Source organism: Nansenia antarctica (genome assembly GCF_963989245.1).
Source record: "Nansenia antarctica genome assembly, chromosome: 4".
Taxonomy (NCBI): domain Eukaryota; kingdom Metazoa; phylum Chordata; class Actinopteri; order Argentiniformes; family Microstomatidae; genus Nansenia; species Nansenia antarctica.
Genome location: NC_137689.1, coordinates 75589797 through 75609796, shown reverse-complemented (window position 1 = coordinate 75609796; position 20000 = coordinate 75589797). Strand labels below are relative to the sequence as shown.

The 20000-nt window shown below is 49.6% G+C and overlaps 1 protein-coding gene across 1 annotated transcript in view; it reads left to right on the top strand.

Annotated features, from left to right (window-relative positions):
• depdc5 (DEP domain containing 5, GATOR1 subcomplex subunit) overlaps positions 1–19994 on the top strand; it is a gene marked incomplete at both ends in the record, with an annotated part of 55097 nt that extends 35103 nt beyond the window's left edge. The window contains 15 exon segments of the mRNA XM_080529728.1: positions 723–853; positions 1884–2004; positions 2696–2758; positions 3568–3692; positions 3981–4052; positions 5022–5154; positions 8714–8819; positions 12856–13125; positions 16728–16759; positions 16761–16898; positions 17189–17360; positions 19075–19135; positions 19435–19517; positions 19776–19966; positions 19968–19994. Of these exon segments, the coding sequence (XP_080385854.1) occupies positions 723–853; positions 1884–2004; positions 2696–2758; positions 3568–3692; positions 3981–4052; positions 5022–5154; positions 8714–8819; positions 12856–13125; positions 16728–16759; positions 16761–16898; positions 17189–17360; positions 19075–19135; positions 19435–19517; positions 19776–19966; positions 19968–19994 (1725 nt within the window).
• Between the last annotated feature and the right edge of the window lie 6 nt (positions 19995–20000).

Here is a 20000-nt window from a genome sequence, read left to right as displayed (position 1 = left end):
CAATTAAGCTTTCCTAGATGGTTGTGTGAAACAAACCACCTGAGTCAGGTTAGTAATGCTCCATCACATGTTTTAATCTGAAGCTTGATTTTAAAGCAACCCAACTTTAAAGCAACCCAATGTAAGTTTAGTTCTTTCACTCGTAGCTCGGGCTGTGGGGGTGCTAGAGGAGGGAGCCTCTAAGTCCCCTGAAGACGTACAAACAAACTGCACGTTGATACGACCTTCCTAGCCGGAGATATGGCCACACTTTACAAACACTTCCTTTTTTTTTTTTTTTTTTTTTTTTTTTGCTATTTAAAAAAATAATAATCGCAAATTAATCGCAATCGCGATATCTGTCCAAATAATCGCAATTCGATTTTTTCCCCAAATCGTGCAGCCCTAATAAGCAGGCGTGGTTGTTTATTACCAGCTGGTATGTCAGGTGACCCCCCCCCCCCCCCCACCTCCAATGTCTGTTCCAATAACCTGGTTTGTATTATTACATAATAATGACAGAGATGAGACACAAAAACAAAAACAAACAGAAAAATAATTGACTGGCTCCCTCTCCCTCTCTCTCTCTCTCTCTCCCTCCCACCCTCTCTCTCTCCCTCCCCCCTCTCTCTCCCCCTCCCCCCCTATCTTTCTCTCTCTCTCTCTCATCCCCCACCTCTCTCTCTCCCCCCCCCCCACCTCTCTCTCTCTCCCCCCCTCTCTCCCCCCCTCTCTCTCTGCAGAAAGGTGCAGTGATCAAGGGTCTGCCGGTGGGTGCTCTCTCCCCGTACCCCCCTGAGCCTGTGGCGCCCCCTATGGGCAAGAAAGGAACCTCGGCGCTGTCTGCCCTCCTGGAGCTGGAGCAGAACCAGAAGTGAGTGTGGGGGTCCAGGGCGCCAGGGTGGGGGGGGGGGGGGTCCAGGGCGCCAGGGTGGGGGGGGGGGTCCAGGGCGCCAGGGTGGGGGGGGGGGTCCAGGGCGCCAGGGTGGGGGGGGGGGTCCAGGGCGCCAGGGTCCTGGGGGGTGTTTCATCAGGGTCAGTGAGTGTTGGGGTCCAGGGCGCCAGGGTCAGTGAGTGTTGGGGTCCAGGGCGCCAGGGTCAGTGAGTGGGCGGGTCCAGGGCGCCAGGGTCAGTGAGTGGGCGGGTCCAGGGTGCCAGGGTCAGTGAGGTCCAGGGTGCCAGGGTCAGTGAGTGTTAGGGTCCAGGGTGCCAGGGTCAGTGAGTGGGCGGGTCCAGGGTGCCAGGGTCAGTGAGGTCCAGGGTGCCAGGGTCAGTGAGTCCTGGCTGGGGGGTGTTTCATCAACGTCGCTAAAGGAAAAATCCTGCCTGATTTCTGATTGATGTTTTATCGCGAGACTTCATCAAAAAATTAAGCCTGGATTTGTTTCCTTTAGCGACGACTAGCTGCTCAGATGACTCTCCCTCCTTCTCTCTCTCTCTCCCTCCTTCTCTCTCCCTTCTTCTCTCTCCCTTCTCTCACTCTCTCTCTCCTTCTCTCTCTCCCTCCTTCTCTCTCTATGTCTCTCTCTCTCTCCCTCCTTCTCTCTCCCTTCTCTCACTCTCTCTCTCCTTCTCTCACTCTCTCTCTCCTTCTCTCTCTCTCTCTCTCTCCCTTCTCTCTCTCTCTCTAAACACCCTCTCTCTCTCCCTCCTTCTCTCTCTCTCTCTCCCTCTCCCTCCTTCTCTCTCTCCCTCTCCCTCCTTCTCTCTCTCTTTCCCTCTCCCTCCTTCTCTCTCTCTTTCCCTCTCCCTCTCTCTCTCTCCCTCCTTCTCTCTCTCTCTCCCTCTCCCTCCTTCTCTCTCTCTCTCTCCCTCTCCCTCTCTCTCTAAACTTAGCTGCTCGGAGGACATTCTGACACAGCTCTTCCCTCCCTCACTGTAATGATGTCATTTCCTGTCTGCAGAACTTTTGAGGAGCAACAACAACAACAACAACAACAGCAGCAGCAGGGGAAACCCCCAGCAGCCACCAGCGACCTGCCTAACGTCGCCGTGGCGACCACGTACGTGGACAGCCCCCGCAAGGTGAGCTGTGTGGAACGGTTGTTTACAGCTTTGTAGCTGTTAGCTGTTAGCCGTTAGCTGTTAGCTGTTAGCTGTGTAGCTGTTAGCTGTGTAGCTGTTAGCTGTGTAGCTGTGTAGCTGTTAGCTGTTAGCTGTGTAGCTGTGTAGCTGTTAGCTGTGTAGCTGTGTAGCTGTTAGCTGTGTAGCTGTTAGCTGTGTAGCTGTGTAGCTGTTAGCTGTGTAGCTGTTAGCTGTGTAGCTGTGTAGCTGTTAGCTGTTAGCTGTGTAGCTGTGTAGCTGTTAGCTGTGTAGCTGTGTAGCTGTTAGCTGTGTAGCTGTTAGCTGTGTAGCTGTGTAGCTGTTAGCTGTTAGCTGTGTAGCTGTGTAGCTGTTAGCTGTGTAGCTGTTAGCTGTGTAGCGGTTAGCTGTTAGCGGTTAGCTGTGTGGAAACAGTTATTTGCCTGGTTGGAAGGTAACCAACGGTAACCTTTCAGGGGGGTATTCACACCAACGTCGCTAAAGGAAAATCCAGGCTTATTCTGATCTTAAGTCTCTCTCTAGTTATTAAAAACAAGCCTGGATTCTCTCTGTCTCTCTCTCTCTCTCTCCTTCCCCACCTTTCTCTATTCCTTCCCTTCTTCCTCTGGGGGCGGGGCTCTGGGGGGCGGGGCTTTCATCCTGTGGTGTCTCCTTCCTGTTCCTCTGCTGACAGGAAGCTGCCTTCATTCTGGACTTTATACGTAGCCCTCGCACCTCCTACATCTATCACACTCAGGTACGACCCTGGCCCCCCCCCCCGCACCTCCTACAGTACACGTCTGTCTGTGTGTCTGTGTGTGTCTGTGTGTGTCTGTGTGTGTCTGTGTGTCTTCCCTGTCCCTGTGTGCTATGTGCATGTCAACATGATCGTACAGTAGACACTCCACTAGGTTTAGCTGGCATGGGAGTAACAGTAGCTGTGTAGAATGTTCTAGAATGTATCTAGTGTTCTACCCCTGAGCCAGCGTTCTACAATGTTACCTGTGTAGCTGTAGCTCTAACTGTAACTGTAACAGATCCGATCTCCTCCCACCCTCTATACCAGCAAGGCCCCTAAGGTCAGCTGAGACTAATCAGCTAATAATTTGAAGAGTGAAAACAAAACACGGTGCAGCAGCTTTCAGTCACGCTGCTGCATGCTCCTGGAACAAACTCCCTGAAGAAATCAAACAGGCCCAAACCCTTAAAATATTTAAATCTAAGCTAAAAACCTTCATGTTTTGCACCAGTTATGATTAAACAAACACTTCTATCAATGTCTTTTATCCATAAACTATCGTCGTAATGAATGTTTTCACTTCTTATATTTGCTTTATATTCATTGTCATTTTTATTTTCTTACTATGCTCCTCTGTATTTTTTATAATGCATGTCAAGCACTTTGAATCGCCCCCTAAGGTCTGACGCTATGCTAACGTCTGATGCTATGCTAACATCTGATGCTACGCTAACATCTGATGCTACGCTAACATCTGTCGCTATGCTAATGTCTGACGCTATTCTTACGTCTGATGCTACGCTAACATCTCTGTCTGGTGTGTGTAGGTGTCTGCGGAGGCTGCGGAGGGGGGAGGGGCCACAGACAAAGGGGGCGGGGACAGGGCGGCGGTGGGCGGGGCTGCCGTGCAGACGTCAGGTGACCCGGGAGCCGGCGTTACCACGGAGACCAGGTGATCACATTCCAGGACCTACTTTCATGACTTGTCCTAGATATATGTGCGTTCTACCACCCAGTATCCTTACATGTTCAACATCACATCAGGATAAGCTAGTATGAAGCTGTTTTGTAGTTTTGTGTCTGTGTAGGAGGCAGGTTAATTTACAAGACAGCCAACTAGTGGTCTTTGTGTGTAAGTAGCAGCATAGCTAGGCATGGCTAGGTGTAGCTAGGCGACTCTTATAGTAGGTAAAAAAGGCACGGCTGTTCTGGTGTTAAACAGGATGTTGATGTTTTCCAGCGGCCAGTCGGGAGCAGGACTGTCCTCATCCTCACCTATGATGGAGATGCTGGAGGCCATCAAGCACCCCACGTGAGTGTGTGTGTGTGTGTGTGTGTGTGTGTGTGTGTGTGTGTGTGTGTGTGTGTGTGTGTGTGTGTGTGTGTGTGTGTACATGGGTTTGTTTGTGTTCCTCTGTGCATTTACTGCACCAGATGTTTACAGTGTGTGAACAGGTGTCAATCATCTGTTCTGACTGGTTGTGTGTGTGTGACTGACTGACTGACTGATTGTGTGTGTGTGTGTGTGTGTGTGTGTGTGTGTGTGTGTGTGTGTGTGTGATTGACTGGTTGTGTGTGTGTGTGTGTGTGTGTGTGTGTGTGTGTGTGACTGACTGGTTGTGTGTGTGTGTGTGTGTGTGTGTGTATGTGTGTGTGTGTGTGACTGACTGGTTGTGTGTGTGTGTGTGTGTGTGTGTGTGTGTGTGTGTGACTGCCTGGTTGTGTGTGTGTGACTGACTGGTTGTGTGTGTGTGTGTGTGTGTGACTGACTGGTTGTGTGTGTGACTGACTGGTTGTGTGTGTGACTGCCTGGTTGTGTGTGTGTGTGTGTGTGTCTGCCTGGTTGTGTGTGTGTGTGTGTGTGTGTGTGTGTCTGCCTGGTTGTGTGTGTGTGTGTGTGTGTGTGACTGCCTGGTTGTGTGTGTGACTGCCTGGTTGTGTGTGTGTGTGTGTGTGTGTGTGTGGTTGTGTGTGTGTGTGTGTGTGTGTGTGTGTGTGTGTGTGTGGTTGTGTGTGTGTGTGTATGTGTGTGACTGCCTGGTTGTGTGTGTGTGTGTATGTGTGTGACTGCCTGGTTGTGTGTGTGTGTGTGTGTGTGTGTGTGTGTGTGTGGTTGTGTGTGTGTGTGTGTGTGTGTGTGTGTGTGTGTGTGTGTGTGTGTGTGTGTGGTTGTGTGTGTGTGTGTGTGTGACTGCCTGGTTGTGTGTGTGTGTGTATGTGTGTGACTGCCTGGTTGTGTGTGTGTGTGTGTGTGTGTGTGTGTGTGTGTGACGTGCTGCAGGACAGGGGTGCAGCTCTTGCCAGAGCAGAAGGGCCTGCCCCCCAACTGTTTCATCAGCGCAGAGATCGTCCACTGGCTGGTCAGCAACGTGGAGGGCGTGATCACACACGGCATGGCGGTCGACGTCATGCAGGTAAACACGAGTGTAGAAGATGTATAACCCTCCTCTCTCCTCCGCCTGTAGATATAACCCTCCTCTCTCCTCCGCCTGTAGAAGATGTTTAACCCTCTCCTCCCTCCTCTCTCTGTAGAAGATGTTTAACTCTCTCCTCCCTCCTCTCTCTGTAGAAGATGTTTAACTCTCTCCTCCCTCCTCTCTCTGTAGAAGATGTTTAACTCTCTCCTCTCTCCTCTGTAGAAGATGTTTAACTCTCTCCTCTCTCCTCTGTAGAAGATGTTTAACTCTCTCCTCTCTCCTCTGTAGAAGATGTTTAACTCTCTCCTCTCTCCTCTGTAGAAGATGTTTAACTCTCTCCTCTCTCCTCTGTAGAAGATGTTTAACTCTCTCCTCTCTCCTCTGTAGAAGATGTTTAACTCTCTCCTCTGTAGAAGATGTTTAACTCTCTCCTCTGTAGAAGATGTTTAACTCTCTCCTCTGTAGAAGATGTTTAACTCTCCCTCCTCCCTCCATCTCTGTAGAAGATGTTTAACTCTCTCCTCTCTCCTCTGTAGAAGATGTTTAACTCTCTCCTCTCTCCTCTGTAGAAGATGTTTAGCTCTCTCCTCTCTCCTCTGTAGAAGACGTTTAACTCTCTCTTCTCTCTGTAGAAGATGTTTAACTCTCTCCTCTCTCCTCTGTAGAAGACGTTTAACTCTCTCTTCTCTCTGTAGAAGATGTTTAACTCTCTCCTCTCTCTGTAGAAGATGTTTAACTCTCTCCTCTCTCCTCTGTAGATGTTTAACTCTCTCCTCTCTCCTCTGTAGAAGACGTTTAACTCTCTCTTCTCTCTGTAGATGTTTAACTCTCTCTTCTCTCTGTAGAAGATGTTTAACTCTCTCCTCTCTCCTCTGTAGAAGATGTTTAACTCTCCTCTCTCTGTAGAAGATGTTTAACTCTCTCCTCTCTCCTCTATAGAAGATGTTTAACTCTCTCCTCTCTCTGTAGAAGATGTTTAACTCTCTCCTCTATAGAAGATGTTTAACTCTCTCCTCTCTCTGTAGAAGATGTTTAACTCTCTCCTCTCTCCTCTGTAGAAGATGTTTCACTCTCTCCTCTGTAGAAGATGTTTAACTCTCTCCTCTCTCCTCTATAGAAGATGTTTAACTCTCTCCTCTCTCTGTAGAAGATGTCTAACTCTCTCCTCTGTTGAAGATGTTTAACTCTCTCCTCCATAGAAGATGTCTAACTCTCTCCTCTCTCCTCTATAGAAGATGTTTAACTCTCTCTCCTCTGTAGAAGATGTTTAACTCTCTCCTCTCTCTGTAGAAGATGTTTAACTCTCTCCTCTCTCCTCTGTAGAAGATGTTTAACTCTCCTCTCTCTGTAGAAGATGTCTAACTCTCTCCTCTCTCCTCTGTAGAAGATGTTTAACTCTCTCCTCTCTCCTCTGTAGAAGATGTTTAACTCTCTCCTCTCTCCTCTGTAGAAGATGTTTAACTCTCTCCTCTCTCCTCTGTAGAAGATGTTTAACTCTCTCCTCTCTCCTCTGTAGAAGATGTTTAACTCTCTCCTCTCTCCTCTGTAGAAGATGTTTAACTATCTCCTCTGTAGAAGATGTTTAACTCTCTCCTCTCTCCTCTGTAGAAGATGTTTAGCTCTCTCCTCTCTCCTCTGTAGAAGACGTTTAACTCTCTCTTCTCTCTGTAGAAGATGTTTAACTCTCTCCTCTCTCTGTAGAAGATGTTTAACTCTCTCCTCTCTCCTCTGTAGAAGATGTTTAACTCTCTCCTCTCTCCTCTGTAGAAGACGTTTAACTCTCTCTTCTCTCTGTAGATGTTTAACTCTCTCTTCTCTCTGTAGAAGATGTTTAACTCTCTCCTCTCTCCTCTGTAGAAGATGTTTAACTCTCCTCTCTCTGTAGAAGATGTTTAACTCTCTCCTCTCTCCTCTATAGAAGATGTTTAACTCTCTCCTCTATAGAAGATGTTTAACTCTCTCCTCTCTCTGTAGAAGATGTTTAACTCTCTCCTCTCTCCTCTGTAGAAGATGTTTCACTCTCTCCTCTGTAGAAGATGTTTAACTCTCTCCTCTCTCCTCTATAGAAGATGTTTAACTCTCTCCTCTCTCTGTAGAAGATGTCTAACTCTCTCCTCTGTTGAAGATGTTTAACTCTCTCCTCCATAGAAGATGTCTAACTCTCTCCTCTCTCCTCTATAGAAGATGTTTAACTCTCTCTCCTCTGTAGAAGATGTTTAACTCTCTCCTCTCTCCTCTGTAGAAGATGTTTAACTCTCCTCTCTCTGTAGAAGATGTCTAACTCTCTCCTCTCTCCTCTGTAGAAGATGTTTAACTCTCTCCTCTCTCCTCTGTAGAAGATGTTTAACTCTCTCCTCTCTCCTCTGTAGAAGATGTTTAACTCTCTCCTCTCTCCTCTGTAGAAGATGTCTAACTCTCTCCTCTCTCCTCTGTAGAAGATGTTTAACTCTCTCCTCTCTCCTCTGTAGAAGATGTCTAACTCTCTCCTCTCTCCTCTGTAGAAGATGTCTAACTCTCTCCTCTCTCTGTAGAAGATGTTTAACTCTCTCCTCTCTCCTCTGTAGAAGATGTTTAACTCTCTCCTCTCTCTGTAGAAGATGTCTAACTCTCTCCTCTGTAGAAGATGTTTAACTCTCTCCTCTCTCCTCTGTAGAAGATGTTTAACTCTCTCCTCTCTCCTCTGTAGAAGATGTTTAACTCTCTCCTCTCTCCTCTGTAGAAGATGTTTAACTCTCTCCTCTCTCCTCTGTAGAAGATGTTTAACTCTCTCCTCTCTCCTCTGTAGAAGATGTTTAACTCTCTCCTCTCTCCTCTGTAGAAGATGTTTAACTCTCTCCTCTCTCCTCTGTAGAAGATGTTTAACTCTCTCCTCTGTAGAAGATGTTTAACTCTCTCCTCTGTAGAAGATGTTTAACTCTCTCCTCTGTAGAAGATGTTTAACTCTCCCTCCTCCCTCCATCTCTGTAGAAGATGTTTAACTCTCTCCTCTCTCCTCTGTAGAAGATGTTTAGCTCTCTCCTCTCTCCTCTGTAGAAGACGTTTAACTCTCTCTTCTCTCTGTAGAAGATGTTTAACTCTCTCCTCTCTCCTCTGTAGAAGATGTTTAACTCTCTCCTCTCTCCTCTGTAGAAGACGTTTAACTCTCTCTTCTCTCTGTAGATGTTTAACTCTCTCTTCTCTCTGTAGAAGATGTTTAACTCTCTCCTCTCTCCTCTGTAGAAGATGTTTAACTCTCCTCTCTCTGTAGAAGATGTTTAACTCTCTCCTCTCTCCTCTGTAGAAGATGTTTAACTCTCCTCTCTCTGTAGAAGATGTTTAACTCTCTCCTCTCTCCTCTGTAGAAGATGTTTAACTCTCTCCTCTCTCCTCTGTAGATGTTTAACTCTCCCCTCTCTCCTCTGTAGAAGATGTCTAACTCTCTCCTCTGTAGAAGATGTTTAACTCTCTCCTCTCTCCTCTGTAGAAGATGTCTAACTCTCTCCTCTCTCCTATGTAGAAGATGTCTAACTCTCTCCTCTCTCTGTAGAAGATGTCTAACTCTCTCTTCTCTCTGTAGAAGATGCTGGATGACGGCCTGGTGGCTCACGCGTCGGGGGACGCCATGCGCACCTTCGTCTACGGCTTCTACTTCTACCGGATCGTAGCGGAGAAGGACGGAGGAGGTGAGAGAGGGAATGAATTTAGAATTTAGAATTTGCCATTTAACACTAAATCAGCCATGAGGGGTCATAACACAACTATTTCAGGACCCTCCTTTCATGACTTTTCCTAGATATGTGCGTTCTACCACCCAGTATCCTTACATTTTCTAAATCACATCAGGATAAGCTAGTATAAATATATTTAGCTGTTTTTCTGTGTAGGAGGCAGGCTAATTTACAAGCGGCCAACTAGTGGTCGTTGTGTGTAAATAGCAGCTTGAGCATTGTAAAGAGGCGGTTCTTTTAGTAGGTAAAAAGGCACGGCTGTTCTAGTGTTAACAGACGCTCCAAAGCGTTTACAATTACGAATTACAGGGACACAACCACAATAACCCTAGATTGAACACTACCAGATTTCTGTCAAGTGTCTTATTTTACCCAGAATGCATTGCGTGACAGGCTATCTAAGTCAGTCTTACTTTAAGTCACTCATAGGTGAGCTTTATGCAACAGGAACATTTTAGAGTCTATAGCAAGACTGACTTAAAGCGAGATCTAAGTCTAAGACTGGGTCTTATGCAACTGGCCCCAGAATAGCTTGAACACAACCAGGGGCCTGTTCCACTAAGCGAGATTAACTCTGATCCAAGCGATTAACTCTGATCCAGGTTTAAATAAGCTTGCGGTCGGTTCCATCAATGTGGCTCAAATAATTCGCTGCTTGGTTGCGAGGCAACCAATCCTTCTGAGTAATTCTGGTCCCAAGCAGACTTACAGGCTGGTTTAGGTAATGTGTGCGTCTAAAAAGGCTCACAGGCGGAAACTACATCCCGAACGACAGTTCCTCAAGTGTCTTTTAGGAAATATTAGTTCCCACTTCACACGAGATAGATAGATAGATAGATAGATAGTTTGACTGTGTGATAGATAGATAATTAGATATTTTGAAAGTGTGATCGATCGATAGATAGATAACTTGATATTTTGAAAGTGTGATAGATAGATAGATCGATAGATAAATAAATTAAAAAGTGTAAAAAAATAAATAAAATAGGTATGTTTATCAACTTGCATTGCCGTCATTCAGTGGTGTGGCTGGCGCAGGGGTTAAGGCAGCCAGCTAGAGTTCCGAAGGCTGCCGGTTCGAGACTTGATTTAACTTAATGTTTTTTTTTTTTACATTTAACCGAAGCCTTCATGCAAATCGATTTACTATATATATATCTGGGTTTCCGTTAACCGGCAATTACCGGTCTTTGTCCGGTAAAATTTGGTGAAGTCCGACAAATTGAAAAGTCGTCGGACATATTGTCCGGTGAAAATAATTCCCTTTGAATACAATTCGCTAAAGCTGGCTGGGTGTGTTCGTAAACACGCTCTGGAAATCCGATCAGCACTCGCGGAACGCCTCTCGTCCAATCGAACGACTCGGTCGCTCTGTGACATCGAAGCCAGCGTGCGCTCCGGCGCTCTCAGAGCGTGTTTACGAACGCACCCCTAGAAGTTTCCAGCCAGCTAGCTGAAGCTGCTACACACACCAGAGCCATGGCGACCGAACGGCAAGTTAAACAACATACTATAAAAGTGACATTGTTTTACTCATTACTCATACGTTTGTTGTCATTCGGCGGTGCTAATAGTCGCTTTCTTTTTTAATTTATTTAATTTATTTTATTTTAGCAGTTTCCCCGAAAGTTAAGTGTTTGTTTTTATATCACTATTTGCACTTCTGGTTAGATGCTACACTGCATTTTGTTGTCTGGTACTTGTACTCTGCAATGACAATAAAGTTGAATCTCACCTAATCTAATCTAATCTAATCTAAAATAATCTAAGATAATCCCATCACTATTACTCCCTATTTTCATCAGTGTTTCAATCCTTGAATCTGTGATGGAAATCAAGCAAAGCCACTTCAAGTCTCCCCACCACTGACAGCGCTGGGTGTGCCTTTCCTTACACTCTCGGTTATTCCCTGTGGATTTAAAAAACGGTGTTTTGGTTTCTATAATGTGGTCTATTCTCAGTGTTGACGAGCAGCTCAGGGGGCTTTGAGATGGCTAACAGCTAATTAAAGGAGTAATTCCACTCAAAAGGGTAGAAGTAAGCTGACTGTCTGTCTGTCTGTCTGTCTGTCTATCTGTCTGTCTGTCTGTCTGTCTGTCTGTCTCTGTCAGTGTGCTGGACTACCTATGACTTCCATGGTACCTGGGAACGCGTTGTCGGAGAGAAACGCCCTCTGTACAAAGGACCTACTGACCAAAATCCCTGTTCCCCGTAGCCTACATGCTTGCACTGTTACTGTTCAATAAAATGTTATACATCTAGACATTGTGGTATTTCTTTATATACGTATCCCAGACTGCCTATCAATTGTTTCTCAATAAACAGTTATGTTCTTCCCATTGTCATACTCCCGAGCTAAACGAAATGCCTTCCCAACCAGCGAGACTTATAGAAATGACGTTGTTTTATTGATTAAAAAAAAAAAAGGGTAAAACTGTAAAGAGAAAATAGAAAACTCACATTAATCCCAAACAATTTAACAAACTTCAGTTAACGTAATGTGTCCGTTCATTGATCGATGCTGTCTGTTCAGTTCCCAGTGAGGCGCCCGTTCAGCGCTGGACCCGTTCAGCGCTGGATTTGACGCATGGCATAGCGCGCATGCGTCAAATCATGTTATATTATTATATATTATATAGCTCGCATCTAATCGTATCGGATGAGAAATAGACATTAAATGGCATATATAGGCCGCTACACAACAGTAATCACCGCGACAAACAGCTATATTAGATTTGGAGCAAAAAAATATATGATTTTGAAAAAAAAAAAAAATATTATATTTTAATATGATGACCGGAATATATCACGTTTGTCCGGTAAATCGAATTCTTCCCGGACACGATGTCCGACGGCAAATTTTTCTAACGGAAACCCTGATATATATATATATATATATATATATATATATATCAGTCTAAGTGAATCATCTATCCATCAGTAATCATAAGAAAAAATTAGCTATGCCAAATCCAGGGTTCAGTTAGAAGAACATCATTTACTCAGAAAGGCTTCAAACACCATTGTAATCGTGTCAGTTCTTGTAAATTAGCCTGCACCATCATTTTATAGCCTATTTACTTTTTTAGATGACATTTTAGATTAGATTCAGACAACGAAATGCAATAAAAAGTGTGTCTGAAGAGGGATTTGAACCACCGTCTTAAAATGACGAATAAATACTATGGCAGCGGTTAATACCACTATGCCATCGTGACGATATGATGGTTTGTAGCCTGCTGCTGATATCACCAGTAAATATTCATTTATTAAAATATGAACATATAACAATAACTGGGGCTAGTATGACCTACTCATTTAATCAGTCAGCAATTTCTTGCCAAACCATTTCCCTCGCCTTGTTAATTGCGGCAGTATTACACTATTTTACATCTTATTTGTCGTCTTCATAAAGATCAATCTTCATTTCGACTGTTTGACTCTTCGGGGCTCTTTATGTCTGCGTGCACGCGCCCATATCGAGGATTTCTAAGCCGGTGTTCTGTGAACACTCATGACACAAGCCTGATCCTCGTTCGAGGAATCACCTGAGGCTTGAATTCCAATCCCGAGTTGCCTGATCGCCTGATTTATTTTAATCGCCGATATACTAATCAACGTTAGTGGAATAGCCTCCAGGATAACCCTAGCTTGAACACAGCAGTGTTTAGGTCAGCGCTAGCTAGGTAGCTTAGCCGCGAGTGTAATGCACTGGCCTGTTTCCAGTCATTGATCCTCAGTAATGCTGCTATCTGCTATCTGCTATCGACTGTTCTCATTTAGCTGTCGGTCGCTGGTTGGTATCTACACTCTCAATAACTCTCTGTGTCCCATCTACACTCCCCCTCACCCCCAACCCCCCTTTCCCTCTCTCCCTCCCTCCCAACGCCCACCCTCTCTCTTCCCTCTCTCCCCACCTCCCTCCCTCCCACACCCCCACCCTCTCCCCACCCTCTCCCACCCCACCTCCCTCCCCCTCCTCTCCTTACAGCCCAGCTGCCCCCCCCTGCGGCCGGTGGCGGGGGTGGCGGGGGAGGGGGAGGCGGGGGAGGGACGGCCTGGTCCACGGCCTCCCTGGAGGACCTGGCTCTGTTCCAGAGGAAGTGGTTCGAGGTGGCGTTCGTCCTGGAGGAGCGGCGGCCCTGCGACCTGCCGACCTTCCTGTTGCCGTGGCTACCCAGCCGCCCCGCCTCCTACGCAAGTAGGCACAGCTCCTTCAGCCGCAGCTTCGGAGGACGCAGCCAGGCCGCAGCCCTGCTAGGTACACACACACCTGACCCCTGAACCCCCCCCCCCCCCTAGCCCTGACCCCCCCCAGAGCTGAGCTCCAAGCCAGCCTTCACCTCCACCTCCACCTCAGAATGGGCATGCTACCCCCCCCTCCCAATCCCCCCTCCCTCACCGCTAGAGTTGGCATGTGAGTACTTCCCATACCACATCCAATGGTAGTTGCCTCTCTATCCAATCAGACGACTGATTGGGCGACACTCCTGTCCAATCAGAGCGCTCGTTGATGTGATTCATGCGTCTACTTCCTCCAATCGGAGCGTGCGTTGGTGGAGGTCTCTAGTTGCATGTTGTGGTAGACAGTAGTGGCTGTGGTTCTGTAGTGCAGTGGTGGTGTGAGCTCTCTCTCCTCCTCCTCCTCTCCTCTCCTCTCCTCCTCTCCTCCTCCTCCTCTCCTCTCCTCTCCTCCTCCTCCTCCTCCTCTGTTCAGCCTCCAGGGTGACGTCCCCACAACGCCGCCATGTTGAGAGAACGTCTCTCCTCACGCTGAGCCTTAACCACCTAACGCCCTTCCCTTCACCCTCTCTGTCTCCTGACCTTTAACCCCTCTGTGTCTGTTACCTCTGGTGGTTATTTAAGCTAGCTGTGCCGATATCCACCATATACCACGGCTTCCAGTTCCTTAACAGTTTTATACCACGGTTACCACATTTATCTATCAATATTTCACTAAAAGAAAGACAAGACAAACTTTTAATGAATGTGTTTTAATGGAACTGTGTTTTATTGTAAGTGTATTCATCTGCTGAACAGTTGTTTATCGGTTGCTAAGCAACGGTAAGAATGTAACTTTGATAACGGTAATATAAACAAACGCAGAGTAATATGAAAAGATGTGTCAACATTCCATTTAGCCGTGCGTATGTCATGGATATCGGCACGGCTGGAACACAAACTGACCAATAGAGACAATGGACCAAACTGACCAATAGAGACAATGGACCAGACTGACCAATAGAGACACTGGACCAAACTGACCAATAGAGACACTGGACCAAACTGACCAATAGAGACACTGGACCAGACTGACCAATAGAGACAATGGACCAAACTGACCAATAGAGACACTGGACCAGATCTATCTGTTGTATAAATACTGTTTAGACTGACACGTTTTAAATGGCTTCATCCTTTTAACTGGTCAGTTCCTAACGAGGCTTCCTCCAGCTCCGTGTCTCAACACTAGAACAGCCATGAGGGTCATTTGACAGTGTGAGTTGAAAAGAAATGTTTATATCTTTGCACTCGATCAAATTTCAGGACCCTCCTTTCATGACTTTTCTTAGATATGCGTTCTACCACCCAGTATCCTTACATTTTAAAAATCACACCAGGATGAGCTAGTATAAAGCTATTTTGTAGTTTTTCTGTGTAGGAGGCAGGCTAATTTACAAGGCGGCCAACTAGTGGTTGTTGTGTGTAAATAGCAGCTTCCCATTGTAAAGACTATGGCCATTTGACCCCCGAGGCGGCTCTTATAGCAGGTAACAAAGACACGGCTGTTCTAGTGTTAAACACGTGAGAAAAAGCTCCCTTGATGCTCTCCTGTCAGCTGAGGATGGTGGTTATACCCAGAGTCTCGAGAGATCGATCGCACAGCATTTAAACAGGGGAGGGAGGGAGAGGGGGAGGGAGAAGGAGAGAGGGAGAGAGAAGGAGAGAGAGGGAGAGAGAGGGAGAGAGAGGGAGAGAGACAGAGAGACAGAGAGAGAGACAGACAGACAGACAGACAGACAGACAGACAGACAGACAGACAGAGAGAGAGAGAGAGAGAGAGAGAGAGAGAGAGAGAGAGACGGATTTAAACTCTACTCTGTTTAAATGGGAAATTAATAAAAAAAACTAAAACATTCAAAAACGTTTTGTTAAGAATGAGATAATCCTAGAGGAAGTGTTTGAAGAAGTGTCAACTGAGACTGACACATGTGGTACTTGTACTCAATACAATGACAATAAAGTTGAATCTAGTCTGATCTGATCTGATGACATTGTGGGCAGCGTCATGTCGAAGTGTCCTTGGGCAAGAACACTGAACCCCAAATTGCTCCCAGTGAGCGGGCCGGCCGGCGCCTTGCATGGTAGCATGACACCGTCGGTGTGTGAATGTGTGTGTGAATGGGTGAATGAGAGGCCGTTGTAAAAGAGCTTTGGATAAAGGCGCTATATAAGTCATCTATATAAGTCAGTCCATTTACCATTTACCATGAAGGCACCGGGTCATTGTGACCCACAGTCCAACAGCTGGAGAGGTGCTGCTGAGCATGACAGGGGGGTATCAGGCATTCTGTCCTTATTGACTTTCTATCGCTACTAAAACACCCCTTGACGTGTGCTGCTGTGTTCCTGTCTAACCCCCTCACACACACCCTGCTCTCCCTACACACACTCACACACACCCTGGCCTCCCTACACACACTCACACACACCCTGCTCTCCCTACACACACTCACACACACCCTGGCCTCCCTACACACACTCACACACACCCTGCTCTCCCTACACACACTCACACACACCCTGGTCTCCCTACACACACTCACACACACCCTGGTCTCCCTACACACACTCACACACACACCCTGGCCTCCCTACACACACTCACACACACCCTGCTCTCCCTACACACACTCACACACACCCTGGTCTCCCTACACACACTCACACACACCCTGGTCTCCCTACACACACTCACCATCTCCCAACCACTCCACTCCAACCCACCTCTCACCCTCACCCCCCACCTCTCACCTCCTACCTCACCTCCCACCTCTCACCCTTCACCTCTCACCCTCACCTCACACCTCTCACCCTCACCTCACATCTCTCACCCTCACCTCTTGACCTCATGACATGTCATTTCCTGTCTCTGCCGACCATCTCCACATCCATCCCTCTCTTTCTCTGCTTCTCCCTCTTTCCCTCCCTCTCTCTCCCTCCCTCCCCTCCCCCCTCCCCCCGTCCCCCCATCCCTCCCTCTCTCCCTCCCTCCCCCCGTCCCCCCATCCCTCCCTCCCTCTCTCCCTCTCCTCCCTCCCTCCCTCCCTCCCCCCTCCCTCCCTCCCTCCCTCTCCTCCCTCCCCCTCCCCCCCTCTCCCTCCCTCCCTCCCTCCCCCTCCCTCCCTCCCCCTCCCTCCCCCTCCCTCCCTCCCCCTCCCTCCCCCCCTCCCTCCCTCTCCCTCTCCTCCCTCCCTCCCTCCCTCTCCTCCCTCCCCCCCTCCCTCCCCCTCCCTCCCTCTCCTCCCTCCCCCTCCCTCCCTCCCCCCCTCCCTCCCCCTCCCTCCCTCCCTCTCCTCCCTCCCCCCCTCCCTCCCCCTCCCTCCCTCTCCCTCCCTCCCCCCCTCCCTCTCCCTCCCTCCCTCCCCCCCTCCCTCTCCTCCCTCCCCCTCCCTCCCCTCTCCCTCCCCCCCCTCCCTCTCCCTCCCTCCCTCTCCTCCCTCTCCCTCCCTCTCCCTCCCTCCCTCTCCTCCCTCCCTCTCCCCCCTCCCTCCCCCTCCCTCTCTCCCTCCCTCCCCCTCCCTCTCTCCCCTTCCCCCCCTCTCCCCCTCTCCCCTCCCCCCCCCCCCTCCCTCCCCTCAGCTGCGTGCGTACCAGAACAGAAGACGGTCACCCTTGGACGTGGACGTGAACAACCGTAGCGACCGCACGGAGTGGTGCAGCTGCTATTACCATGGCAACTTCTCCCTCAACGCCGCCTTCGAGGTCAAGCTGCACTGGATGGCCGTGACCGCCGCCGTGCTGTTTGAGATGGTAACTAGGGGGGGAGGGAGGGAGGGGGGGGAGGGAGGGAGGAGAGGGAGGGAGGGAGGATGGATGGCTGGATGGATAATGGCGTCTGCTAAATGTCCTAAATGTAAATTAAGTGTGCTGCTGTGTTCATGTCTAACCCCCTCACACACCCTGGTCTCCCTACACCCTCTCACCATCACCCTCACCCTCACCCTCACCCTCACTCTCACCCTCACCCTCTTTACCTGGTGGTGTCTCACTTCCTGTCTGTGTGTCTCACGTCCTGTCTGTGTGTGTGTGTGTGTGAGCAGGTGCAGGGCTGGCACAGGAAGGCGGCCTCCTGTGGCTTCCTGTTGGTGCCGGTGCTGGAGGTTCCCTTCGCCCTGCCCTCCTACCTGTACGGAGACCCCCTCCGCGCCCAGCTGTTCATCCCCCTGCACATCTCCTGCCTGCTCAGGGACGGCAGCGACAACCTGTTCGAGGGTGAGGGGGGGGGGGGGGGGGGGCATGGGGAGGGCCTGAGAGAGACTGGGAGGGACAGGGAGGGAGTGGGAGACACTGGGACGGACTGGGAGGGACTGGGAGGGAGTGGGAGGGACTGGGAGGGACTGGGAGAGACTGGGAGGGACTGGGAGGGACTGGGAGAGACTGGGAGACACTGGGAGAGACTGGGAGGGACTGGGAGGGACTGGGAGAGACTGGGATGGACTGGGAGGGACTGGGAGGGACTGGGAGGGACTGGGATGGACTGGGAGGGACTGGGATGGACTGGGAGAGACTGGGAGAGACTGGGAGGGACTGGAGAGACTGGGAGGGACTGGGAGAGACTGGGATGGACTGGGAGGGACTGGGAGGGACTGGGATGGACTGGGAGAGACTGGGAGGGACTGGGAGGGACTGGGAGGGACTGGGAGGGACTGGGATGGACTGGGAGAGACTGGGAGGGACTGGGAGAGACTGGGAGGGACTGGGAGAGACTGGGAGGGACTGGGAGAGACTGCGAGGGACTGAGAGGGACTGGGAGAGACTGGGAGGGACTGGGAGGGACTGGGAGGGACTGGGAGAGACTGCGAGGGACTGAGAGGGACTGGGAGAGACTGGGAGGGACTGGGAGGGACTGGGAGAGACTGGGAGAGACTGGGAGGGACTGGGAGGGACAGGGATGGACTGAGAGAGACTGGGAGGGACTGGGAGGGACTGGGAGAGACTGGGAGGGACTGGGAGGGACTGGGAGGGACTGGGAAGGACAGAGAGGGACAGAGAGGGACTGGGAGGGACTGGGAGAGACTGGGAGGGACTGGGAGGGGACTGGGATGGACTGGGAGGGACTGGGACAGACTGGGAGGGACTGGGAGAGACTGGGAGGGACTGGGAGGGACTGGGAGAGACTGGGAGAGACTGGGAGGGACTGGGAGGGACTGGGAGAGACTGGGAGGGACTGGGAGGGACTGAGAGAGACTGGGAGGGACTGAGAGAGACTGGGAGGGACTGAGAGAGACTGGGAGAGACTGGGAGGGACTGGGAGGGACTGGGAGACACTGGGAGGGACTGGGAGAGACTGGGAGGACTGGGAGGGACTGAGAGAGACTGGGAGGGACTGAGAGAGACTGGGAGGGACTGAGAGAGACTGGGAGAGACTGGGAGGGACTGGGAGAGACTGGGAGACACTGGGAGGGACTGGGAGAGACTGGGAGGGACTGAGAGAGACTGGGAGGGACTGAGAGAGACTGGGAGGGACTGGGAGGGACTGGGAGGGACTGGGAGGGACAGAGAGGGACAGAGAGGGACTGGGAGACACTGGGAGGGACTGGGAGGGGACTGGGAGAGACAGAGAGGGAGTGGGAACTCACCACACCACCGTCAGAGTATCTTTTTAATCAGGGTTGTCAGGGAAAATGGCAGGTAGTCTAGAGCAGTGGTTCTCAAACCTCTCCCTGGAGGGCTGCTGCCATCATAATATGAGGTGCCTACTACCACTGCCGTTGTGCCCTTGAGCAAGGCACTTAACCCCTAACTGCTCCAGGGGCGCTGACTATGGCTGACCCTGTGTCTAGAGCAAAAAAATACATTTCGTTGTCCTCTGTTGAATGTTAATCTAATCTAAAAACACAGAATCATAGATCAGAACCATCCATGTGTTGGGTTGTGTTGCATTTGTCTCGTCAACGATAACGACCACGTGTTGTTTGTTGGTCAGGGTTTGAACCAGAGACGTACTGGGACAGGATGCAGCTGTTCCAGGAGGCCATCCTGTACAGGTAGGTGACACACCTGCACCCCCTTCACAGTAAGAGACCTTCACAGTAAGAGATCCTTCACAGTAAGAGTCCTTCACTGTAAGAGTCCTTCACAGTAAGAGACCTTCACAGTAAGAGATCCTTCACAGTAAGAGTCCTTCACTGTAAGAGTCCTTCACAGTAAGAGTCTTCACAGTAAGAGTCCTTCACAGTAAGAGTCCTTCACAGTAAGAGTCCTTCACAGTAAGAGTCCCCTCACAGTCACATGTGTTGCAGAGGATTTAAAGTGTGTTCTCTCTCTCTCCCTCTCTCTCTCTCAGATTTGGATTCGTTCAAGACAAGTTTTCTGCCTCTTCTTTCAATTTTCCATCAGATAACAAACCTCAATACATCCATGTTACAGGTATGTAACATACATAGATACCTAGCCCAGTACATCATGTTACAGGTATGTAACATACATAGAGTGTGTGTGTGTGTGTGTGTGTGTGAGACATGTACAGGGAAGAGTGTTCCTTCCAATTCAGTGGGACACACTTATCTACAGGCACTGTCTCCTCATCCCCCTTTCTCTCTCTCCTCCTGTCCTGACCCTCCCCCCCTCTCTCCCTCTCCCCCCACCCTCCCTCTCTCCCCCCCCCCTCCCTCCCCCCCCCCCCAGGCACAGTGTTCCTCCAGCTGCCCTACCCTAAGAGGAAGTACTCCTCTGGGCAGCAGCGGCGGAGGCGTAACTCCACGGCGTCGGCCAGCCAGGGCCTGTTTGGGTCAGAGGAGGGCCACGTAGGGTTCTACTGGGCCTACAACACCATGCTGACCAAGGCCTGGAGGACGGGCGTGCTGGGGGACGAGAGGCCTGGCCGACCGCCTGCTCCGAGACTTCACACAC